The following is a 24,655-nucleotide window of genomic DNA, read 5'->3' on the forward strand; positions in this document are numbered from 1 at the left end:
TAATTTCAAACATTAGAAAATTGGTTTTAAATCAACAAAATAAAATTTCATCAAGTATTTAAAACCCTAAAGACATTCATTTACACCTCATTAGCTCTTGTCATGGTCGAGCAACCTCAACAAAGGAGAAATTTTCGAGTTTGACAAGTGAAATTATCAAAACAGAGTTTTCATTGCACATTTTTAGTCTAAAGGGCGAGTTTGTGTATTACGTTGCGCGTTTCAGTGTTATGATTCACGTTTGACCAATGGAGGGCGTGTTTTAGTGATACGCTACGCGTTTGTGTAGTGAAGGGTGTGTTTCAGTTGTGCGATGTGCGCTTGACCATATTTTCTCTCCAGCCTCTAAAACAAAGTGTCATTGCCTTAGAAGCTTCAGTTTGGTTATTTTCTTCCTCCAGCAAGTAAGTAGCACTTAATATACCCTCCTTACATTTCACAAGCCATAAATTCATGGTGTTAAGTCTCTTGAGTGAAATTTGGAGTTTTCAACCTGCAAACCCTAGTTTCATTCCCACACCTCCAATTTCTCTCCCTAGTACTTATATTCCCTTCCCATATCCCTATTAAACCCTTTCCCAACCCCATATCATTTTACTACCTCCCAAAGCCTTTTATTCCAAAAATCCTAAGACCTAGGTGTTCTATTTACCTAGGCCCCCAAAACCCCTAACCTGTAATAAAATTTCCTATCCCAAATCCCTTTACATTCTCACTCCTTGTCACTTCCCTTAAATCATAAACCCCTTCCCTTATCTCCTTGAATTTCCTCACACCATTCCTAAACTCCCTATACCTACATTCCACTATCATTTCACCTCCCTAGGGTTTTTAAAAAAAATCAAGACACCATGTCAGAAGAAGAAAATAGAAGCTCCAATGAGGAGGAGGAAAAAAAGGAGAGGAAGTCTAACAAAGGAGGGAGAATCCTTATATTTGATCCAAGAAACACCAATGAACTCATAGCATCTCCCATGACTGTGCCAACTTTTAAACATCTAGGATGTTTTGAATTCTGTGAGAAAGTACAGAAGGTCCAACATCATCCTATGTTGAGTAGACTATTCATATCCAATCTTCATGACAACCAAGTAACCCTTGCTGGTGTCACTTTCACTATGTCCACTGCAATCATATCAACTACTACTCGAATCCCAGATGTTGGGGAAAAATGGTTTAAGCAAATAGACTTGGAGGAGCATTACTATGAGCCATATGTCAAACCTAGATACAAGAATGATAGAAAGAGGCTTTTTCCTTTTTCTTACCTCCTGGCTAGATATGTTCCCATGATGAAAATCATCATGAGATACTTTACTTGTGAATGAAGGTTCTCTAGACTTTATACCTATCATATCTGGCTACTCATTCACTTCACAAGGGTCAAGATGCTCAACATACCTTATTATCCCTTCCGGAGCATTGACAAGATGGAATATATTGTCCAAAAAAGAGAATATGAGCATCAAATGAGAAGTATTTTCCACCACTCCCTCATAAAAATCATTGTCCTCCATCACCTCGAACAATTGAACATTGCATGGAGTACCTTCATAGCCAATGATATATTCTCTAATCCATCTATTCAACATGTTCAAGATGTGACTTCATCATCTCATCCTTCCACATCAATTCCTCCAACTCAGCCCACAGATCATGCATCATCATTAGATTAGTCTCCTTCACCATCACCTCCACCATCGCCATTTCATGAGCACAATAAGTCACCTAGTACAGCTAAGATTGGTGAGCCAAAGCAGACTAAAATAGTTGAGGTCATCAAGCATAAGAGGGGTGATTTGGGCATATTGGCACATAATTATCACAAAGGTCATAGGTAGGTTTTTTTCCCACAGATTTTTGGAGGGCCCTGCTTTATTCACCAACAAAGCAGGTACACAAAGGCAAAGAAAAGATGACAGAGGTAGAGATAAAGCATAAGGAGGAGGACCTCCATGAAACAGAACAGGATTTTGACCTTGTTGACCTAGATGAGCATAATGAAAATGAGGACAGTAGCATAGTCATCAAGGAAAAATATGCACTCATCAAGGAGCTCTAGACCAACTTAGAGAGGTCTAAATTTATTATTTCATATTATGAGCAAGAAAACAAGCAGCTTCAAGCCAAGGATGATACCATGGAAATTCAGCTCATCAAGGCAAAACTAGAAGAAATTAAAGCCAAGGAATTGCTTGATGAAGCCTATGATAGGTATGGTGAACTTGAACAAGAATCAAAAGGCAGACCTAGGACTAGAGTGTTGGAAAGAGCTCTAGAACTAGAGAGACAAAAGGAGGTTGAGCTTGCAAATTCAGCTCACATGGAATGAACAGATTTCCATCATGATTAATGAGAACCGGGAGCATTGGCTTGACAAGGTAAACCAACATTTGGAGATGCTCCTCGACAAGACTAATAAAGAAAATGATATTCAAAGAAAGATGGCAAAACGTTATGCCATGACGAACAAGATTGCAAGGGTGAAGCTTAGAAGAGATAATGCAAAGATTGAAGCCCTAAAAAGAAAGAAGAGGAGGGAAGACTTGAAATCTTTGTGGAAGCCTCACTCCATGCACAAACCACATGATCAGCAATCATTTCACCAATTTTGAGAAATTTTGGGGTAATTTTGAAGTTTGTGTGCTTTTTAAGTAATCATACACAGTTTTTTGATAGCTAGAATGCCAATGGCACTGCGCTTTTGTTTGGGGCACTTTTTGGCCAAAAGAAGACCACCATTGGATTCAGAGCATGGAAGAAATGTAGGAAAACAACTTTGCAAGCCTTGGTTTGCCCAAATGGCAAGTGAAAAGATGAAAAACACCTAAAAAATCAACGTTATGCCTCCCTTTTCACCTTGGCGTTGCGCATTTGCCCAGTCTTGGGAGAATTAACTTTTTGAGGGTCAAATCAAGTCCATTTTTGAAACTGTAGGTAGATTTGGAAACTATACAGGACAAGCTTTCCAATGAGCTATCATGAGCTCAATTTCAACACCAGGAAGGCAGTCAAAATCATCTTCCAAGATGGAGGACGTGTTTGACACAGAGAGGGCATGTTTGACAAAGAGATGGCACATTTGACCAGTTGCCTGATTTTTCACTGTTTTTCTCCAGATTTGATTTTCATCCTGGGAAATCAACTTTTTACTGATTTAATTGATGTTTTAAATGTAACTATGGTCCTTTTACTATTACCTAGGGTAAATACATTAGGTAAATAGACTTTATGAGGTGTAATGAATCAGTTTCATTGTAATTAGAGATGAGTCACTTTGACCACCCTACACTCTAGCTATCAGTTCAGGTTTTGGTGGAACTGCTCCTCCTCTCATGGATTCGAACCCTAAGGCTGGGAGGAGTTTTTTTTTAGGCCTATATCTTGTATTTTTCAGTATTTTCAAAGGTTGGACTCAGTTGGATGCTATTAGATTGATCATAGACATTATTGTATCAAAATTTGGTCAGTTTTAATAGATGAGTTACAGCTATTTCCTTGGGATACCTGTAGTATGGTTGTCTAGCATTGTTTTTTCTTCAGTTTCATTTGTATGAATGTATTGTTGTTCCATATTCCATTTCATGTCTATTGTATGATCTCTTTCAATTTGATAAATAGAAATCATCTCACATGCTCTGTTTTGGGGAAGTTTTCATAGTTTGTTCATCTTTCTTCAGTTTAGGAAGAATACATCTTTCATGCTCTTCCTAGCTCCTCACTTGTCTGAATCATCTCATCCCAAGAAACCCTAATGTGATAGCTTACCCACCTACCTTGGTACTTTGAGTGTCTGTAATCATATCTTATTTGCCCTGACCTAGATTATTTGACCTAATCCTCATCCAACAACCCAATTTCAAACAAACAAAACCCTCTACACTTTATACCTAACCAAAAATCCTAATTCATCTAGCCCTCTTGGCTGTGATTTTGTGGAGAGATCCCTCTTCGGCATTGTAGGGCTAGATACCAAGTCAAAAGGTTGGTTTGTGGTTACCTTAGCTCCACTCTTCCTTGACCTTGGAGATTCAGAAGAGTGATAACACACTCAATGAGTTTTTGACCTACAAATAAATTTACCTTGAGCATGAAACCCATGCATCAATAATGACAACAATAAATTTCTTTTCTTTTTAATATAAAATCAAGATTACAATAGACACTATGAAGACCAAACCTTGTTACACATTTCAACAGTTTGAAGGTCGAGTTTTAGAGTTGAGTTATGTTATTTAAAGATCTAGTTCATGCCTAATTTGAAGTCCATGTTTTGGTATATTAAAGGATAAGTTCGGGTTGGAGTTGTTAATTTTTTATAGGATTATATTGTTCTTTTCTTTGATAATTGCATTTATTCATTAACATATTACATATGCCCCATAACATCTTAACATTATTCAGATTTACATCATTATTCAGCAGCATATGCAACTATATAGAAATAACAATATCATCATTGTCATTGATGCAGCAAAACACAAAGGAACAATAAAAGAAAATCATTCACACATAGAGACGCCAGAATTGGTCAAGACCAGTGACAAACCCACTATGGGGAAAAAACTTTAAAATTATTCTTCTTAGTAGATTGTCATCAAATTATTCAACAAAAGAGAGTACAATGATCCATATATTATTCTATGCAACTAACCGGAAAAACAACTACAACATCCATGAAATGAACACAACAACGTTATACTCAAAACTCTAATTATGGAGACTGTAATGAATTGTTATTGTCTATTGTCCACTATCGAACCCTGCGGTCACTAAGAGAAATATTTGAAAGACTGATATCATCTTTTAGTTCTTGGTCACATGTAGGAGGATATATGTGAGTGAATATGGCTTCCCAGATGCTCCCTCAAGCCTGGAAAGTGAGTGATTGGGGTCAGATCTGGATTGCGGAAACCATAAACCCCAGTTTCATGCATAGTGAGTTTTTTTTGTGACTGCAAGGCTCCAGTCACATGCATGAGCCTCTAAGAGAGATTCTAGAGTCAGGATCCTTATGCGATGTGCCCGCAACTGTGGCCCGAAACCCTAGATTTGAAATGCGAGCTTTGGACCTTGCAATTTCATCTCAGAGCAAACCCGATCCTTTGCAGATGAGCCTCAAACCTATGTGAGCCAAAAAAAATATAGAAGAGTATCTCATGTTTGTGCCTAAATGAGGTAGAGGGCACTTGTATTTATAGCCTTTCAAGGTGGTCCAGTCTTTCTTTAGGGTCAACCTTATCAAATATGCACGTGTGGGATTTTCTTCATAAGTACACTTTCCCTTATCCTATTTGAGTGATCTTTAGGTCAATTTTGGTCCTCTGAAAAAGAGGAATTAAATGAAATCATTATATCCATCAAGGGACTTGTCCAAAGTGTAATTTGACCATAGTTGCATATTTTTAACAAGAGCCTATAATTAATGTTAGTTAGTGCTTACTGGGGATCAGTGTCCTCATCTTCTTGATAGTTTTGACCCTAGAATTTTTGTAAGTTGGTGCTTACAAAGGATTGGTGTCCTTACAAGAGATTGTTATAAATTTAAGATTGTTTTCAAGTATTTCTTATTCAAATTTTTATTTTCACTTAAATATTTGTGTTCATACATTTTGGATGGTTGATTATGTGATGTGACTTCAGTTTCAAGATTAAGTGAGTGAAAAATATATTAAAAAGTAACACAATACTAATCTTGTTAGGCCCCTTTACTACTAGTGTAACCCCTTATTGTTATTAGTACAACCCCCTTATTATATTTTTGTACCCATGTGGTCCCCATATTGTTATTATTGTGCCCCATAGAAGCTCACTATTGTTATTATTGTGCCCTTACATTATTATTGTTATGTTGGCTCTGATTATATTATGACCCCTTAAACTCCTATATATAGAAAGGAGATCTTGTCATTTGTATCATCCAAGAATTTCTCATTTGTGTAATGTAAAGGAGGTTCCCCCCTCGAAGAGGTTGAATTATAATGCGTCTATCTCTCTTTTCTATCTTTTTGTGAGCTGGTTTCATAACATTTGCTATCAGAGCTTTGTATTCTAGGGTTTTTCTACTCCAAGCAGGTTATCGTGGAATTTTCACTATATCTTTTTTTCTACAATGGTTTAGACGCTAAAACAAAAACCCATTTGGGTTGGAATCATTCTTAACCTCAAGTCCAAATTTTAGAGATTCTAGCACTATATTTGTCGAGATATGATCTTAGGATGTTGGCCTTTTTGCAGCCTCTCGAATTACATTCTAAACAGGTGACCTGGGAAAAATCGTCATAACTGTCCCTCTGAGCACCAAATTGAAATTTCAATAGAAGTTGCAGAAAGAGGACAGACTGCAGTTTCCTGTGTATATTTTTCAGATCCGAAGGTCAAAACAGTGACACATGGCACTTCATACAAGTTTGCTCTTCTGAAAAGGTATATAATCAGGTCATCTTGGGAGATTGTGAATAACTCTTTCTTGGAGAATCCAATTTTGATCAAACTAGTGGTATTAGAAAGAGGATGCAGAGGACTACTACAGGTCGTGATTTTAGAACTGAAAGATTCAAAATTACAGAGTTACAGTCATTTCAAGATCGAGCTCCTAAAATCAAGAAAAGGTGATATGAGGAAATTTGATGGCAAGGATCCGGTAAATTGGATACTACAGATGGAGAAATATTTTGATCTACATGGCGTAGCACTGTTACAAAAGGTATGTATTGCATCTTCATATTTAGAACAAGATCAATTTTTATGGTATAAAGGGCTTTGTTCTCGTAAACAACTTGTTACGTGGTCAATTTTCACGGAGGAAATGATAGCACATTATGAGGATACAAAGAGCAACACCTTCTTTAGAGCAACACCAGAACAATTGGAAGAAAAAAGAGAAAAAAGTCTTTGTTACAAAGCAGAAAGAAAAATTATGGCAACAAGGAAGTCTACCCCTTACAACTATAAAGATGGAAGTGTTGTTTTTCCTAGCCTTCCACAACCTACGAGGGTTACACCAAAACAATTGGAAGAAAAAAGAGAAAAAGGGCTTTGTTACAATTGTGATAGAAAATGCACTAAAGGTCATAAGTGTGCTGAGAGAAATTATTTTACATAAGAGTATGAAGAGGAGGAAGAAAAGGATCAAGAAACATCAAAAGAAGAGGATATACGCCAGGACCCAATCCCAGAGAAAGAAGAAATGAATCCGACCATATCTTGTAAATCATTGGCAAGAATTACCACTCCTCAAACTCTCAAGATAGAAGGACATATCAAGAAGAAAAAGGTTCAAGAAGTGAAATATCACATCGATAAAGAAGAAACGAATCCAACCATATCTTGTAATGCATTGGCCAGAATTACCACTCCTCAAACTATCAAGATAGAAGGACATATCAAGAAGAAAAATGTTCAAGAAGTGAAAGATCACATCGAGCATCAAGAAATGAATCTGACCATATCTTTTAAAGCATTGGAAGAAATTACCACTCCTCAAACTCTCAAGATAGAAGGACGTATCAAGAAGAAAAAGGTTCAAGCAATGAAAGATCGCATAGAGCATCAACAACAAGTTCTCCAACTTTTAAAGGATAACACCACTTTGGTGCAGAATCGAATGAAACAACAAGTAGATCAACATTGTAGTGAAAAAACATTTGATGTAGGTGATTGGGTATTTTTACAGCTACATCTCAAGCAAGCTATTTATGAGAAGGAAATGTTGGAAATACTACATGCACTTAAGAAATGACGACCTTATCTAATGGGAAGACACTTCAAGGTAAAAATGGATCATGATAGTCTTAAATACCTTTTAGAACAAATATTATCTTTAGAAGAACAGAAAAAATCGGTCACAAATATGTTGGGTTATGACTTTGACATCATCTATAGAAAAGGGAAGAAAATTTTTGTTGCAAATGCACTCTCAAGAAAGGATGAGGATGTGGAAGCATTGTTTAGTGTTATTTCTATTATCTAACCAAATTTGATAAATGAAGCAAGGGATGAATGGAAGAAGGACAAAGAAGTGTGGTCACTCATTCAAAAGTTGCAGAATATCCCAATTCAAACAATATTGCCAGAACTTGAAGAGGAAGGAAAAATCATATTGGAACTTGGAGCAGTCACAGAAACAAGAATCCAACAACTACGAAATCGATCAATTTCAGAGTATCTCATCAAGTGGAAGAACTTACCCACTGAATATTCCACATGGGAGGACAAGAATTTATACAAAAGCATGAAGAACTACTCAAGCGTTGATGACAACACTTTTTTAAGGAGAGGGGCATGTTAGGCCCCTATACTACTAGTGTAACCACTTATTGTTATTAGTACAACCCCCTTATTATATTGTTGTGCCCATGTAGTCCCCATGTTATTATTGTGCCCCATAGAAGCCCACTATTGTTATTATTGTGCCCTTACATTATTATTGTTATGTCGGCTCTGATTATATTATGACCCCGTAGACTCCTATATATAGAAAGGAGGTATTGTCATTTGTCTTATCCAAGAATTTTTCATTTGTGTAATGTAAAGGAGGTTGCCCCCTCGAAGAGGCTGAATTATAAGGCGTTTATCTATATTTTCTATCTTTTTGTGAGCTGGTTTCATAACAAATCCAAACCCCTCTCATTATTTCCAACAATTAGTATTAGAGTCGAATTCTTCAAGAACAATCTAATAGCTAGAAGAAGATCTTATAAGGGGCATGGCTAGCAAATGAGCATCTATTAAAATTCCTTTCTTTTATGGAACAATTTTTTCTTTTCGAAGATAAGAATGAGAACACACTTGATGTCTATTGGTTCTAAAGTTTTGCTGTTTGTTACATATGGATATAAGTTCCCATCCTCTCTTCCAGCCTATCAAGATGGCAGAAGGGCTTATGTATCCAATGCAAAAGCTATGAACTCCATTTTAAGTGGCTTTTCAGATTCAAAATTTGTTGAAGTTATGTAATGTGAATCAACTAAAGAGATGTGGGACAAGATTATAAGAAATAATGAAGGAGATGACAAAGTAAAGAAGAAAAATATTCAGAATTTCAAGAGACAATTCGAAAGCTTGAGAATGAATGATGAAGAAGATGTTGCTACTTCTTTTCTTTAAGTAGATGAAGTAGTTAATTATCTCAAAGGATTTGGTAAAGAAGTTAAAGAAACAAAAGTTGTTCAAAAAAATTTGAGGTCTCTTCCTTTGTGTTTTGATGCCAAGGTCTCTACCATCATAGAATTAATGGATTTGGAGAATCTCAAAATGGACAAGCTTCACATAATTCTCACTGCATACGAAATGATAAAGGGAAACCAATCACATAAGGAAGAAATTGTCAAAGCATCTAAGAAGTCAAGAAATTTTAAATTTGGTGGTTGTTCTAGTGATTAATTTGATATAAAAATGGCTCAGTTAGCCATAAAACTAAAGAGAACATCCAAATTCAAAGGTAATTTACCTCTTATATGTTTTAACTATGGTAATATATGATATTTTGTTGCTAAGTGTCCTTAAAGGAAAGATAGTGATGATGTAGAAGAACTTAGAAAAATGGTCTTCAAAGGAAAATATTTGAAAAAAAAATATCTATTCCAAAGAGGATAATTATTTTTTTGAATAAAAATATGATTCTTATGATAATAGAAGAGAGATCAAAAAACTTGAATCACATGTCGCTGCGGAAATGGAGCGTGGCGGTTTCGGTTAAACATAAGGGTTTCTGTTCACACAGCTGCGGTTCGCGAATGATCACCCTCCCGGTCACTCTCATCGTTCCCCGGTCGCCGTTCACTCACTAGGCCGCATTTGGGCTCGGGCTCCCCCCTGCACCCCTGCTCATCTACCGCCTCCTCCACTATCGCTACCGGATCGCCATAAACCGTTTACGGCAGATACTGCCCTAACCCTAACTTCTCTGCGGTTAACTGCAAACGAGGTGTCCGCCGTTCCGAGGTTTGTCGCTGTCAAGATGGAGGATCAGGATGCTGTCGACTACTCTGAGGACCTGCTGGAGGGCGTCTCCATCTGGCGTACACCCTACTCCACATCACAAGGTATGCTTCAAACTGATCTCCCGGAAAATTTGGGTTCATTTTCCGCTGGTTTATCGCCGCGTCACTATCCCGTGATTCTCCCGGATTCCCCCCCACCTGGCCGGCTTTCTCTACACCTCCTCACTCTCCGGCCACCCTCGGTTTTGTGGCGGGCTGTATAAACCCTAACCCTAGTTCCGCCCCTTATCATACCTCGGTACCCTGGTCAACTAATGTCACTCCGCCTTCCGCTCCCCCCTTAACCGCCTCCTCATCTGCCGGTGCTCTATCTGGTAGCTTCACCGGGATCCCGCCACTCTCTGGACCTCTCTCCTCCACCGGTATCAACCCACTGCCCCCAGCATCCAGCGTTCCTCCCCCCCAGGGTTTCGGCCCCGACCCGGTATCAAACCCCCCGTCGAGATCTGGTCACAAACAGAAGTACCGATGTTTCAAATCCAGGGCAGAGGATACTTTTCTCAGGCTTGAAGAGGACATACAGTGGGGCGAGATCATGGATTTTGCAGACAGAGTCCTTGTGGGTCGCATCAGAGGCAGGAATTACTCGGCAGCTCGACTCAAGACCTGGGCTACTGAAGTCTGGGGCCATCATCTGGTTGACATCCCCTTCGTGCAAACCTTTGTGAGAGGATGGTTCGCATTTAGATTCGCTCGTGCCGACCACACAAATTGGGTCCTATCCTCGTTTTGGCACTTCGAACACGCCCCGGTCCTTCTCAAACGATGGACCCCGTTATTCGACCCGGCAACTGAGCAGATTGGGATAGGACCTGTATGGATCAGGCTTCCCGGTCTCCCCCTGCAGTACTGGTCAGAAGACATATTCAGGAGAATTGGAAACGCCATAGGCGACTTCATGGACTATGACAAGTCGTATCTTCACACGGGCATGATGGCTTACGCGCGCCTTCTCATCAACCTGGACACTAGGGGAGGTCTTCAGGAATACATCACGATTCAGTGGAGGGACTCATCCAGGAGGCAGATCATTGATTACGAAGGGATCCCATACAGATGCCGCAGATGCCACAAAGTTGGGCATCTTTATCGGGATTGCCCTCTTCTCCGTAAAGGAATGGTACAAGAACATGAAGATACACCGGCTAGACCCCCCCATCACCTGCTCATCCACTATCAGGGGAGCCCGGGGACACTCAGGGGCAGGTTGATGGATCTCCTCCAGATCCTCCGAGCTCCTCGACTGGGGTCCGGACCCGCACATCGTCTGCCTCAGCTCCCGCAGACACTGCTCCGATGGGGGACGATATGCCGGGTATGTCTGGCCCATCTTTATCTTTCATTTTATCGCCTCTGATTGATCATCATGTTTCTGCATCTGCACATATGCATCACTTGCATCCTCCCCCTCATACTGCACTTACTACATCTTCTATATCATCCATCGCTCCTTTCCCTCCCTCACTTAACTGCCCTATCCCTCCCCCTCCTCTGGTCTCCTCCACATGCTCGCCGACTCTCCCCCCTACTTCTGATGTGCTCCCGGCCCCATCCTCCCCTGCTCCCCCCAGATACTCCCTCCGCCCCAGATCTAAAGACAGAGGTCCGGATGTTATTGGACTTGCCCTGGATTCTGCGCCTGCCTCCCTTAAGCACTCTCGGGGCAGGCCATCTCGCATATCGAAAGCTAGACATACTGCTGATGCTGAAGTTGCCACTGGACGACAGCAGACCATCTTTAGGGCCCTTAGAGCACAGACAGGCCCTGCCTCCCATCCATCATGAAGATTCTATCCTATAACTGCAGAGGGTTTGCTAGTAACCCCAAAAAACTAGCACTCAGGAGATTACTCTCCCTCGCACAATTGGATATTATTTTTCTGCAAGAGACTCTTTGCCCTGCTGATACTCTTACGCCTATATTCAAAACCTGGTTACCCAACTGGACCTTCTTCGCTTTAGATGCCTCCGGGAGATCTGGTGGATTGGCTATAGGTATCAATAATAAAACACTGAGGCTTAAGAATACTTGGGGTGGACGAGGGTATATTGGTATAGATGCATATGTTCGCTCCATGGAATTAGACCTTCGCCTCATCAATGTATATGGCCCTTGCTCTGATAGGGCAACCTTCTGGAGCTCCCTTCTGGGATCAGCCCTATTACGCGAAGATAACATCATTATGGGAGGAGACCTTAATTTCACCATGGGTTTCTGTGAATCCTGGGGACATGCAGCCAGGGTGGACCCTTTTTCGGAAACAATATCTACTCTGCTGGAAGATCACCACTGGATAGACACACCTATGGCAAAACTTCAACACACCTGGTCAAACAATCGTTGCGGTGATCAGAGCTTAGCCAGGAGACTTGACAGATTCCTGATTAAAGAATCCCTACACAATAGAATTGCTCACATCAGACAATGGATTGGATCAGGGGGCATCTCGGATCATCGTCCAATCTACCTGGAGATCTCCGACTCTCACAACAAAATTAAGAGCCCTTTCAAGTTTAACTCCTCCTGGCTACAGGACCCATCCTACGCACAGATGGTCACCGAGTATTGGCAGAATAACCCCATCAGAGACGGTGAAAACCTTATTGAAGGCTTCACCAGGAAATTATCGGAGCTCAAAAGAATTTCTAAGCTCTGGGCCCATCAGAAGCGTCTCCGTGATGACCACACATTGAGCGAGGCTGAAAGGATCATCGCAACACATGAGGAAGATGAAGGAGGCATCTTCTCTACTTAGGAAAGCAAGGATCTATACACTTCTCTCATTACCAAACGGACACAGATCCTGAAAGAAAGAGAAGAAAGTTGGAGGCTGAGAAGCAGAGCCATATGGCTCACAGCAGGGGATGACAACACCAGATTCTTCCACAACTTTGCCAACGGCAGGAAGGCCATTAACACAATCTGGGAATTAAAGGATGATCAGGAACATATCGTCACATCTCAGAGGCACCTGGCAAAGCTAGCAACTGATCATTTCAAAAACATCTTCAAGGCACCCAGGGAGGCCAACCTACTCGAAATCATGAGGGTGGCCGAGAAATTCCCCAGATTCGTCTCTCAAGAGGATCATGACGACCTCACTCAGGAAGTGACCATGGAGGAACTAGAAGCGACCATTAAATGGTTTAAGAAAGATAAGAGCCCTGGCCCGGATGGCTGGTCCATTGAGTTCTATATCGCTTTCTTTGACATCCTGGCAAATGATCTCCTGAAAGTCATCGAGATATGCAGGCAGGACGGTAGAGTTTCCTCGGCCCTAAAATCTACCTTCATCGCCCTCATCCCTAAAGCCGACCACCCTGCATCATTCAATGACTTCAGACCCATATCTCTCTGCAATTGTCTATACAAAATTGTTGCTAAAATCATTGCCAACCGTCTGAAGCCTATATTATCCCGCCACATTTCATCAGAACAATTTGCTTTCCTAAACCACCGTCAGATCCACGAAGCCATAGCTACTGCTCAGGAACTCCTTCATACCCTCCACACTAAAAAGCAAAAAGGAATGATTTTGAAGGTGGACCTATCCAAAGCTTTTGATAGAGTCAATTGGCTCTACATCAGATTGCTGCTGACACACCTCGGCTTTCCATACCACTTCACTAAATGGGTCATGAGCTGTATTACGGATGTGCCTTATAGTGTTCTTCTCAACGGGGAAGCCACTCCGTTCTTCACATCGGAAAGAGGGCTCAGGCAGGGCTGCCCTCTCTCCCCTCTCCTCTTCCTTCTAGTCATGGAAGGGCTAAGCAGGCTTATCATTGCCTCCAGGGATAGGAATCAGATTACTGGAATTAATATATCGGAAAATTTCTTCCTCTCGCACCTACTGTTTGTGGATGATATCCTCATATTCCTAAATGGAGGCATTGGAGACGCCACTGCCCTCCACAATAATTTTCTCCTATTCCAGCAAGCAACGGGGATGATGGTTAACGATAGTAAATCCACTATCACAACGGTTGGCTGCTCTAGACATGAAGTAGCATATGCCACACATCGCTTCCCCTTTACCTCATCTACCCTTGCAGACGGTATCAAATATTTGGGGTACAGACTAAAACCCCTTGGCTACAAAATTGCTGACTGGACTTGGCTGATAGCCAAGGTGGAAAAAAGACTTCAGATATGGTATCACAAATTCCTCTCACGAGCGGGTCGGCTGATTCTCATTAAAGCAGTCATTGAAGCTACGCCAGTCTACTGGATGACCCTTGCTTGGATACCACGTGGCGTACTCAACAGAATTCAGAGTATATGCTCCAGATTTCTATGGAAAGGACAGCATTCTGGGAAGATCTTTGCATGGGTGAAATGGGACACTATTGCCAGGCCAAAACGTTGGGGAGGCTGGGGCATCAAAAGACTTGATCTCTTTGCAAATGCTCTTGCAGCAAAACTCGGATGGCAGCTACTGACCTCCGACAGCCTTTGGTCCCGTGTCGCCCAAGCAAAATACATCAGACCTGCTCATCTTATGGATTGGTTCCGACAGCATCAAGAGCCTGGGCATAACATATCCAACATTTGGAAGGCGGTGTTGCGCTCCCTTCCTCTTTTGAGGGAGGGTATTACCTGGCGCATCAAGAGTGGGCAAAGCGTTAGAATTGGGAAGGACCCATGGGTCGGGTGTGGTAATATACACAGACTTTCGGAAGGCCTCATCAGATATCTACATAGCAGAGGCATCACACACATCAATCAAATTGGAGACGGTGAAAACTCAAATTTCCTACAACAGGCTTGGCTTTCATCCGAGACACTGGGTATTCCTGAGCAATGGCAGGACGAATGGGGTAACTTCACCGACGCTCTCACCCAGGCTCACATCAGACTGACTGAGGGACCGGATGAGCTCATTTGGGCCATTGCAAAACATGGACTGTACTCTCCCAAAATGGGGTATCTGAAATTAATGGAGCCACATATGCCCCCGAATATCCTCCCTCTCTGGAAAAATTTATGGAAGCTTCAAGCTGCCCCCCGCTGCCGATTATTAATGTGGAACATCATATTTGATAAGGTTCCCACGGGAAAAAATCTCTTGAAAAGATCTTTCCACGGACCATACAGATGTCACCTCTGCTGTAACGACGAAGAGAGCACGGATCACCTCTTCTTACACTGTACAGTCACTAGAGAGTTCTGGCACAGAATTACATCATATTATACCTCCCTCACAGTGTGGCAGGGTGCGAACATTCAGGAGGCTTGGAGCTCTTGGATTCGAGAACACTCAGGGAAGACCATTAACATGCCGCTCTTAGTATGCAGAGCTATTTGGATAGCTCGTAATCACATCATCTTCAACAATAAAGCTCCCCACTGGCCTACAATTCTGAATCATACTATAGCAGACTACAACCTAATACCTGAAACTGCCTCCAACCCCCCACCCCGCACTATTAATCCCATTGCTATTGATAAGTCAAAGCCCTGGGCCTTCTTCGATGGATCCGCACAGGATGCGGGCTGTGGTGGTGGAGCAGTTTTATTCATCAATGAATCGCACTGCTACAAGATCCAGATCAAACTTGAAAATGGCACAAACAATTTCGCCGAATTAAGCACAGCAAAACACATCATACACTTTGCTCACCAAAAACATTGCAGACACCTGCAACTGTTTGGAGACTCACAGATTGTTTGCAATTGGCTAAACTCTGCATCTCATTGTCATGCATATTCTTTGAGACACATACTGGATGAAGCCAAAAGACTGACAACATCCTTTGAATCTTTTGTCTGTCGTCATATTTACAGGGAACAGAATACAGAAGCGGACCAACTTTCCAAAGAAGCGGCGCACAGCCATCTAGATCAATGGCTGATCCAGGAGAAGATTGATGGAACCTTCCATCAATACTATCACAGGCCTTTTGTGGACCTCAATAGAACGGGTCATTGACCCGCCTAAAAACAGTCACAGCTATTTTTGGCAAATTTTGATACATGGACTTATATTGTATATTTCTAGTTTCTATAACGGCTTATATCAGTGCTCTTAGAGCAGAGCAATATTTTTGTAAAAAACTGTGGGTGTAATAGACAGCCAACTATATGACTCCCTGCGTGGAGATCCAGCTCTTTCAGGTTATTTTTGTATATACAGACAGGCCATTGGCCTCATATGAATATGCGACCAACATCTACAAAATGTAATTTCCTATTATTAATAGAAATTACGACTTTTTCCTTAAGGGAAAAAAAAAAAAAAAAAAATAGAAGAGAGATCATATTTTTAACCATAAATTAGGAATCCAACATAGACAAATTATAGGAGAAAAAAGAAAACCAAAAGGAGAGAGTGTTGAAGGCATATTGGACCTTGAATGTCTAAAACTTATTAGTGCATTAGAAAAAATCGATAACCTCGGGAAGAAGAAAAAGCCTACTATCCAAGGAAATCATTTGCATCAATACTAAAAGAGAAAAAGAAAAAAGAGTGGAAGAAGTGTTGAACAACCAGTCTAAAATAAAAGGAAGAAATTGTGAAAGGATTGAATAAAATATTGTCTCATTAAGGAAGGAATTAGATAAGCTCAACAAAACATGAAAATATCTTAAACCCTGGATGTTATTATTAGCATTCAAAGATCACCTTATGACAATATTGGTATTGGTTATATGGGTGATATTTCATTGAAAAAAAGTGTAAACACCAAGTCACCAAGTAAGGAAGTTGAAGAAAAACCCAAAAGATCCAATTTTAGCAAGAGCAAGGACAAGAGACGGGAGGAGTATGGAAACACTGCTACACCATTTCCATGTTGAGCTCTCAAGAAGTCCATTCACAGTGCAAGTAGAAATCAAATAAGAGACAAGTACTAGAAATCTTCTCCCAAGCATATCAACTCTAGAAGAATTTCTCTATTACAACAATTATATAAAACGAAATATCAAATTATTTTTCTTAGTCATTGTTTCTTATGCAAAAAATTTGGACATCAAGCAAGACAGTGTAAATATTATAAAGATTATGATAGATATTATCACTAAACCTCTAAGAATAAACTTGTAAACAATAGAATTAGAGATATTGATGGTTTCAATAATAGAAATCATAATTCATTTTCTCCATTATACAAGTATAGTATAGAGTGTTATAGATGCAACAATTCTAAACATATGGCATGAGATTTTCCTACACAGTTAAGAGTGTTGGCATTAAGGCTAATATGTTGTCCTTGATGTCAACCTAGATATAATTTGAGGTCATCCTAGATGTAATATTATGTCAACCTAGATGTAATATTATGTCAACCTAGATGTAATATGATGTCAACCCGGATTTCAAATGTGTTTTTGTCACACTCTTGTTATGACTGAATGAGCTTGGGTAGTGTATGGATGGATGATGACTACGGAGATTTGATGAACTAGTACAAATGATCTGAATGCTTGTACAGGTGTTGTAGAGGATCAAGAAGAATATTGGCAACTTAGTCACAGGTTTAATTTGAAGAAGATTGAATTAAGTGAAGTTTACAAAACTATATGTCACTCTTGTGAAGAAAAGTCGCATACATACGCAAGTTTCACGAACAAGAGTCGCAGACACAACCCTGCGCTTGGAAAATAAAAAACCATGAGCATTTCCCATGGTAATCTCCCACTATTTTGTGTTAGAAACGTCTATTTGATTCCATCAAATATTACCAAAAATAAACCCAATGGATTTTCTTGTGGTATTGACAAGGAAAGAAGGTTATAAAAGGAGAGTGAGATCAAATAATTGTGTGTGTTCATTTGATGGATTATTCATGTGTGATCTGATCTAGAACATGTGTGCACCAAGGAGAAAGGACAAGACTCATATATGAGAGATCTAAAGTTGTATTAGAAAGCTAATGGATATGCTTGTTTGACTTTCTTATTGCAAAGATCAGTGTGTTGACTTGACACTATGTATGCAAATATTACTTTGACAGTGTGTGTATGCAAGAATAAATTAATGGAATTTGTTTGTAGTGATCTATTAGTGATTTAGTGAATGGAAACTAAATAATGAGTCTATTGTTGGGTTCATACTTATTTTGTTATGTATATAGTTGATGAAGTTTATTATCACACATCTTTTTGAGATATGGTTGATTGTTGGATCTTGTTGAACATCCAGAGATTATGTTTGCAAAGAAAGTTTAATGACTGAGTTTTTTGATCTATACGCTACTCGTATGCATGAATATTATGTACATACATAGATTTGATTCATAACAGTTGCATATACATTTTGAGATAATATGTTTCTTAAATTGTTTCTTGATTTGGGTTGTTAACAATTGTCTTTTTGTTGATTGTATATGATGAATAGAGAAAATGGCTTGGTATAGATTCTTTGATATTCAGTGTACTAAGATCTGTACACAAGTTTTATGCACAGGAAGAGTGTATATACACGGATTTGTTTAATGACAGTTGCACACATATTTTGAATTGGTTATGGACATATTTTTGCATGAAAAAGGTTTATAGCCGAGGTTGTGAGCTTAATGTGTTATATTTTGAGCAAATTTATTTGCTTGATGAATATGAGTGTGATGTTTGGTTTGATGGGTAAAGATTGTTGACTTGGTTAGTGTTGAGATTTGGCTTGGTTGTTAAGTGATTTTTATTTAGTTATTCAGTGATTTTGTTATAGTATTCAATATTTGGTTATAGAGATTAATTTTCATTAATTGAGTATATTGTTGGGTGTGGGTCTAGTTTGAAAATTTGATGAAAGGTGGCATGCAGTTTGTGATGTGTGTTTGAGACGGGTGGATCCAGCATGAAAATTTTGAAACATGGTCCATAGAGGTGTTGAGGGTTGGAGCCTTCAATAAGGGAGTAGGAGCTTCCTTCTGGTGGTAGTCGATAAACTTGTTAAGGGAGTAGGAGATTCCTTTTGGTAAGAGCCAGTAATCTTGATTAGGGAGTAGTATCTTACTTCCATTGAAGCTAAATAATCTAGAGGTTGTAGCCTTTTGTAGATAGGAGCTTGCTTGTTGGTAATATTCTTCACTTGTACAAGATGTAAGAAAATTTTCTTTATAATAAGAAAGAAGACATAGATGACAACAACTATTGTTTTCTCCCAAATTGGGTTTCCACCTAAACTCTCGGTGTCCCTATGTGTTAATGTGTTCATTATGTGTTATGATTTATCTTCTCTTTACTACTCATGGTTATTGCATAATGAATAAGTAACGAAATAATCATTGATGAAAATAAGTAAATTGCATATATGTTTCTTTTTTTATGAATAACGCACACATACATGAGTTTCTTGAAGTAAATTCATGTATAAATTTTATAATTTGCAATTGAATATTAGTGGGAATGAAATACTTATTTACCCCCCCCCCCCCAAATATTTCTAACAATTGGTATCAAAGTCAGGACCTTCAGAAGGAGCTTGATCGCTTGAAGGGAGATATATTAAGATGAGAAACAAGGATGGAGTTTTCACCACCAAGCAACCCTTGCTTAATGGAACTAACTTTGTATTTTGAAAGATCATAATGAGATCTTATTTTCAATCTCTTGGAGTAGATGTGTGGTGTTATCACTCAGAATTTTCTCAAGGTTAAAAAAAGAAATTTCAGAGGTAACCACAAACCAATATTTTATACTCAGGTTCTAGCCACCCTAAGTCCAGAGAGGGCTCTCTCTTTATAATTTAACTTTGTTTCGGGGGGGATTTTAGGCTAGTTCTTAATGCTTATGATGTTTTGATTTTGATTGGGTGGTGGATGTTGGGTCCCTATAATACTAGTGATTACCCCATTACTATTGTAGTTATACCCCTTATTTATATTTTTGTGCCACTATTACCCCCATGTTGTTATTTCTGTGCCCCATAGAATCCCTCTATTGTTATTTTTGTGGCTTTATATTATTATTGTTAGGTCGGCTGGATTATATTGTGACTCCTTAGACTCCTATATATAGAAAGGAGGTTTTGTCATTTGTATCATCCAAGAATTGTTCATTTATGTAATGTAAAGAAGGTTTCCCCCTCGAAGAGGCTGAATTCTAAGGCGTTGATCTATCTTTTCTATCTTTTCTTGAGCTGGTTTCATAACATTTGGTATCAGAGCTTTGGATTCTAGGGTTTCGCTGCTCCAAATAGGTCATCGTGGCATTTTTACTATAACTTTTTTCTGTGACGTTTCAGAAGTCGCAAGAAAAACCCATTTGAGAAGAAATCGTGTTGAACCTTAGGTCCGAATCTCAGAATGTTCCGCGCGATATTTGCAGAGATATGATCTGAGAAAGTTGGTCTTTTTACAGACTCCTGAATTACCTTCAAAACAGGTGACCTGGGGAAAATCGTCATAACTTTCTCTCTGGGGATTGGATTGAAATTTCGTAAGAAGGTACAGAAATAGGACGGACGGTAGTTTCTTGTATGTGTGTTTCATATCCAAAGGTTGAAACAGTGACTCGTGGCACGTCGTACAATTTTGCTCTACTGAACTAGTCTAAAATCAAGTCATTGTGGGAGATTTCACATAACTCTTCCTTGGAGAATCAAATTTGGGTCAGACTTGTGGCATTGGAAAGAGGATGTAGAAGGCTACTATAGATCACAATTTCAGAACTGGATGATCCGAAATTACAGAGATACATCAAATTCAATATCAGGCTTCTATAAAGTGAAAAAAGGTGTGTAGTTTTTTTTTTAATTTTGTGTAAGCTTGGTTTAACAGAATTCAAAGGGCATAGTAAAGCATTATTATCGGTAACTGATGCCCCGAGGAAAGAAAATGCAAACACCTAGTAAGGAACCTGAAAGCTCTAGTATGACTTATGAAGAAGAGGAAGAAATGCTACATGATATATCAAAATTACAAGAACAAGTGCAACAAATGTCACGCTCACAAAAGCTAACAGAAGCTAAGATAAATGGCGTGGAATCTAAGATAAATGGTGTGGAATTTAAGATAAAGGGCATGGAAGCTAAGATGGATGATTCGAAGACAGAGTTGAAGAGAGCCATGGCAGATTTGAAGACAGATTTGACAAATTTTCTACAAGAAATACTTACTAATGGTGAAAAGGTTGTAAAGGAAACTCATGATGTGAACAAAAGTAATGTTAATCATGATTCCATAGACTCTAATGTTGGTTTGAAGACCCACCATATTCCAAAAATTGATTTGAGGAAGTTTGATGGCAAGGATCCCGCCACATGGATATTATAGATGGAGCAGTTCTTCGATCTCAATAATGTGCAAAACACACAAAAGGTACGTATGGCAACTGTATATTTGGAACCAAATCAGTTTGTATGGTATCAATGGCTTTGCTCTCGTAAACAATTTATCACTTGGGCAATTTTTATGGAATAATTGATAGCACATTATGAAGATACAAAAAGCAACACTTTTTTTAGCCAATTGATAAGTCTCAAACAAAAGGGTTCAATAATGGAGCACATTGAGGAGTTCCAAAAATTGAACATAAGGGTAAAAGATATTCCAGAGGAGCATAGGATTGATGTGTTCATAGGGTCTTTAAAGGATAATATCCAACATGATGTTCACCTTTGGGAACCTGATTCATTAGAGAAGGCATTCAGGTTAGCAAGAAAAATGGAAAGCAAAATTATGGCAACCAGGAAGCATACCACTCACAACTATAAAGACGGAAGTGTTGTTGCCCCTAGTCTTCCACCACCTATAAGGTTGACACCACAACAATTGGAAGAAAAAAGAGCAAAAGGGCTTTGTTACAGTTGTGATAGCAAATACACTAAAGGTCATAAGTGTGCTAAGAAGAAATTATTCTACATAGATTGTGAAGAGGAAGAAGAAAAGGAGCAAGAAAGGTCAAAAGAAGAAGATATACTCCAGGAACAAAGCCTAGATGAAGAACAAATAAATTCGACCATATATTGTAATGCATTGGCGGGAATTACCACTCCTCAAACCATCAAGATAGAAGGACAAATCAAGAAGAAAAAGGTAATAGTGTTGATTGATTCAAGAAGCACCCACAATTTTATTCATTGTAGAGTAGCAAAAGAATTGAATTGCTTCCTATATCCAGCACCAGAGTGTCAAGTGATGATTGCAAATGGAGGAAAAATAAATTGCTCTGGAAGGTGCCATAATATCAAGCTATCCATGGGAGAATATGTATTGACTAGCCCAATGCTTTCCATTCCAATGGGAGGTGCTGATGTTGTACTAGGAGTCCAATGGCTACAATCCTTGGGTACAATAGCTTTTAATTTTCAAGAACTTTTCATCAAATTTTATACGGAAGGAAAGGAATTTGAATTAAGGGTACTGCAGGGAAACAAGGAAAGATAATCAGCTCTAATGGTATGACAAAGCTTCTAAAAAAGGAGCAAAGAGGTGTAATTGCACAATTATGTTCGCTAGATGTTTCCACATCGGAATCATCTATTTCTCCAGATCTCCAAAAAGTCCTGGACAATCATTCCAAGGTATTTGAGACTCCCAAAGGTCTCCCACCTATGCGTGATCATGATCATGCTATTCATCTGATTCCAGGAAGTGTTCCTCCAAACATCAGGCCGTACAGATATCCCTATGTCCAAAAAAGTGAAATTGAACGTATGGTTGCAGAAATGCTAGAGGCTGGTATAATTCAACCAAGTCAAAGTTCTTTCTCTACTCCAGTAGTATTGGTGCACAAGAAGGATGGATCATGGCGCATGTGTCCGGATTATAGGGAGCTCAACAAGCTCACTATTAAAGATAAGTTCCCCATTCCTGTCATTGATGAATTACTGGATGAATTGCATGGATCAATTTACTTCACCAAGTTGGATCTTCGTTCGGGATATCATCAAATCAGAATGAAGATTGAAGACATTCCGAAAATGGCATTTAGAACTCATGAGGGTCATTATGAATTTTTGGTCATGCCTTTTGGCCTTACTAATGCACCTTCAACATTTCAAGGTTTGATGAATTCAATTTTCAAACCATTCCTTAGAAAATTTGTGTTAGTATTTTTTGATGATATACTAATCTACAGCAAGTCTTGGAAGGATCATGTTGAACATGTTGACAGGGTGCTACAACTATTGGAGGAGAAACAATTATATGCAAAAAGATCCAAATGTTTCTTTGGAGTCCAGGAGGTGGAATATTTGGGTCATATTGTATCTCATGAAGGAGTTAAGGTAGACCCTAGCAAAATTAAAGCCATTAAGGAATGGAAAATCCCCACATCCATAAAGCATCTGCGAGAATTTCTTGGGTTGATAGGGTATTATCGCAAGTTTGTTAAGAATTATGGGAGAGTAGCAGCACCTCTAACAACATTATTGAAAAAGATGCATTTTCATGGATTGCGGAAGCAACAAAGGCCTTTGAACATCTTAAACAAGCAATGTGCCAAGCATCGGTCTTAGCTACACCGGACTTCACAAAAACCGTTATTGTGGAATGTGATGCTTCAGGAAATGGAATTGGTGTTGTTCTAATGCAAGATGAAAGACCCATTACTTTTGAAAGTCGTCCAATCAAGGAAAAGTTTTTAAGCAAAGTTATTTATGAGAAGGAAATGTTGGCAATACTCCATGCACTTAAGAAATGGCGACCCTACCTAATGGGAAGACACTTCAAGGTAAAAACGGATCATGATAGCCTTAAATACTTTTTAGAACAAAGATTATCCTCTGAAGAGCAACAAAAGTGGGTCACAAAGATGTTGGGTTATGACTTTGAAATCATCTACAAAAAAGGGAAGCAAAATGTGGTGGCAGATGCACTCTCAAGAAAGGATGAGGATGTGGAAGCATTGTTGTGCCCCATTTCTATTATCCAACCAGATTGGATAAACGAAGCAAGGGAGGAATGGAAGAATGATGAAGAAGTGTGGGCACTTATTCGAAAGCTACAACAAGATTCCAGTACGTCTGATACATTTAGCTGGCAAAATGATTCATTATGGTACAAAGATCGCTTATACCTCTGTAAGAATTCCCAGCTAAAACAAAAGATTCTTATGGAATTGCACACTTCTCCCTTAGGAGGGCACTCAGGATTTTTAAAAACTTACCACATGGTTAAGAAGGAAATTTTTTGGGATGGCCTTAAATCAGATATTCAAAAGTTTGTGGCAGAATGTTTGGTTTGCCAACAAAATAAATTTGAAACAATTAAGACACCGGGTCTATTACAACCTTTATCCATTCCAAGCCAACGTTGGGAGGAGGTTTCAATGGATTTTATCACAGGTTTACCAAGTCTGAGGGAAAGAGTGTCATCATGGTGGTAGTTGACAGACTTACCAAGTATGCACACTTTTGTGCATTATCACATCCATTTAAAGCCAGTACAGTTTCTACTGCATTTATGGAAACAATTCAAAAGCTACATGGAAACCCAAAGATTATTGTAAGTGACAGAGATCCCATTTTCACTGGAAATTTTTGGACAGAATTATTTTCTCGTCTTGGTACTCAGTTAGCTCATAGTTCATCTTATCATCCTCAATCTGATGGGCAAACTGAGATAGTAAACAAATGTTTGGAAGGATATCTTCATTGCTTTGTATCTGATAAATAGACACAATGGGTCAAATGGTTGCCTCTGGCTGAATGGTGGTATAACACTTCCTTCCATACAGCAACAAAAATGACCCCATTTATGGCACTTTA

At 39.2% G+C, this 24,655-nt stretch overlaps 1 protein-coding gene across 1 annotated transcript; it reads left to right on the top strand.

Moving 5' to 3' along the window:
- Positions 1–11,785: 11,785 nt before the first annotated feature.
- LOC149171936 (uncharacterized) lies at positions 11,786–12,760 on the top strand. Its single transcript, XM_089426142.1, has one exon. It carries the CDS (start codon positions 11,786–11,788, stop codon positions 12,758–12,760), a length of 975 nt encoding a protein of 324 aa, XP_089282268.1.
- Positions 12,761–24,655: the final 11,895 nt, after the last annotated feature.

This window comes from Pinus tabuliformis, chromosome 4_2 (assembly GCF_031772625.1).
Source record: "Pinus tabuliformis cultivar Carrire ecotype Pingquan chromosome 4_2, CPIR1, whole genome shotgun sequence".
NCBI lineage: Eukaryota > Viridiplantae > Streptophyta > Pinopsida > Pinales > Pinaceae > Pinus > Pinus tabuliformis.

What these genes read in the sequence shown, in the direction of transcription:
- LOC149171936 (XM_089426142.1), top strand. Translation starts at nt 11,786, where the DNA reads ATGAAGATTCTATCCTATAACTGCAGAGGGTTTGCTAGTAACCCCAAA.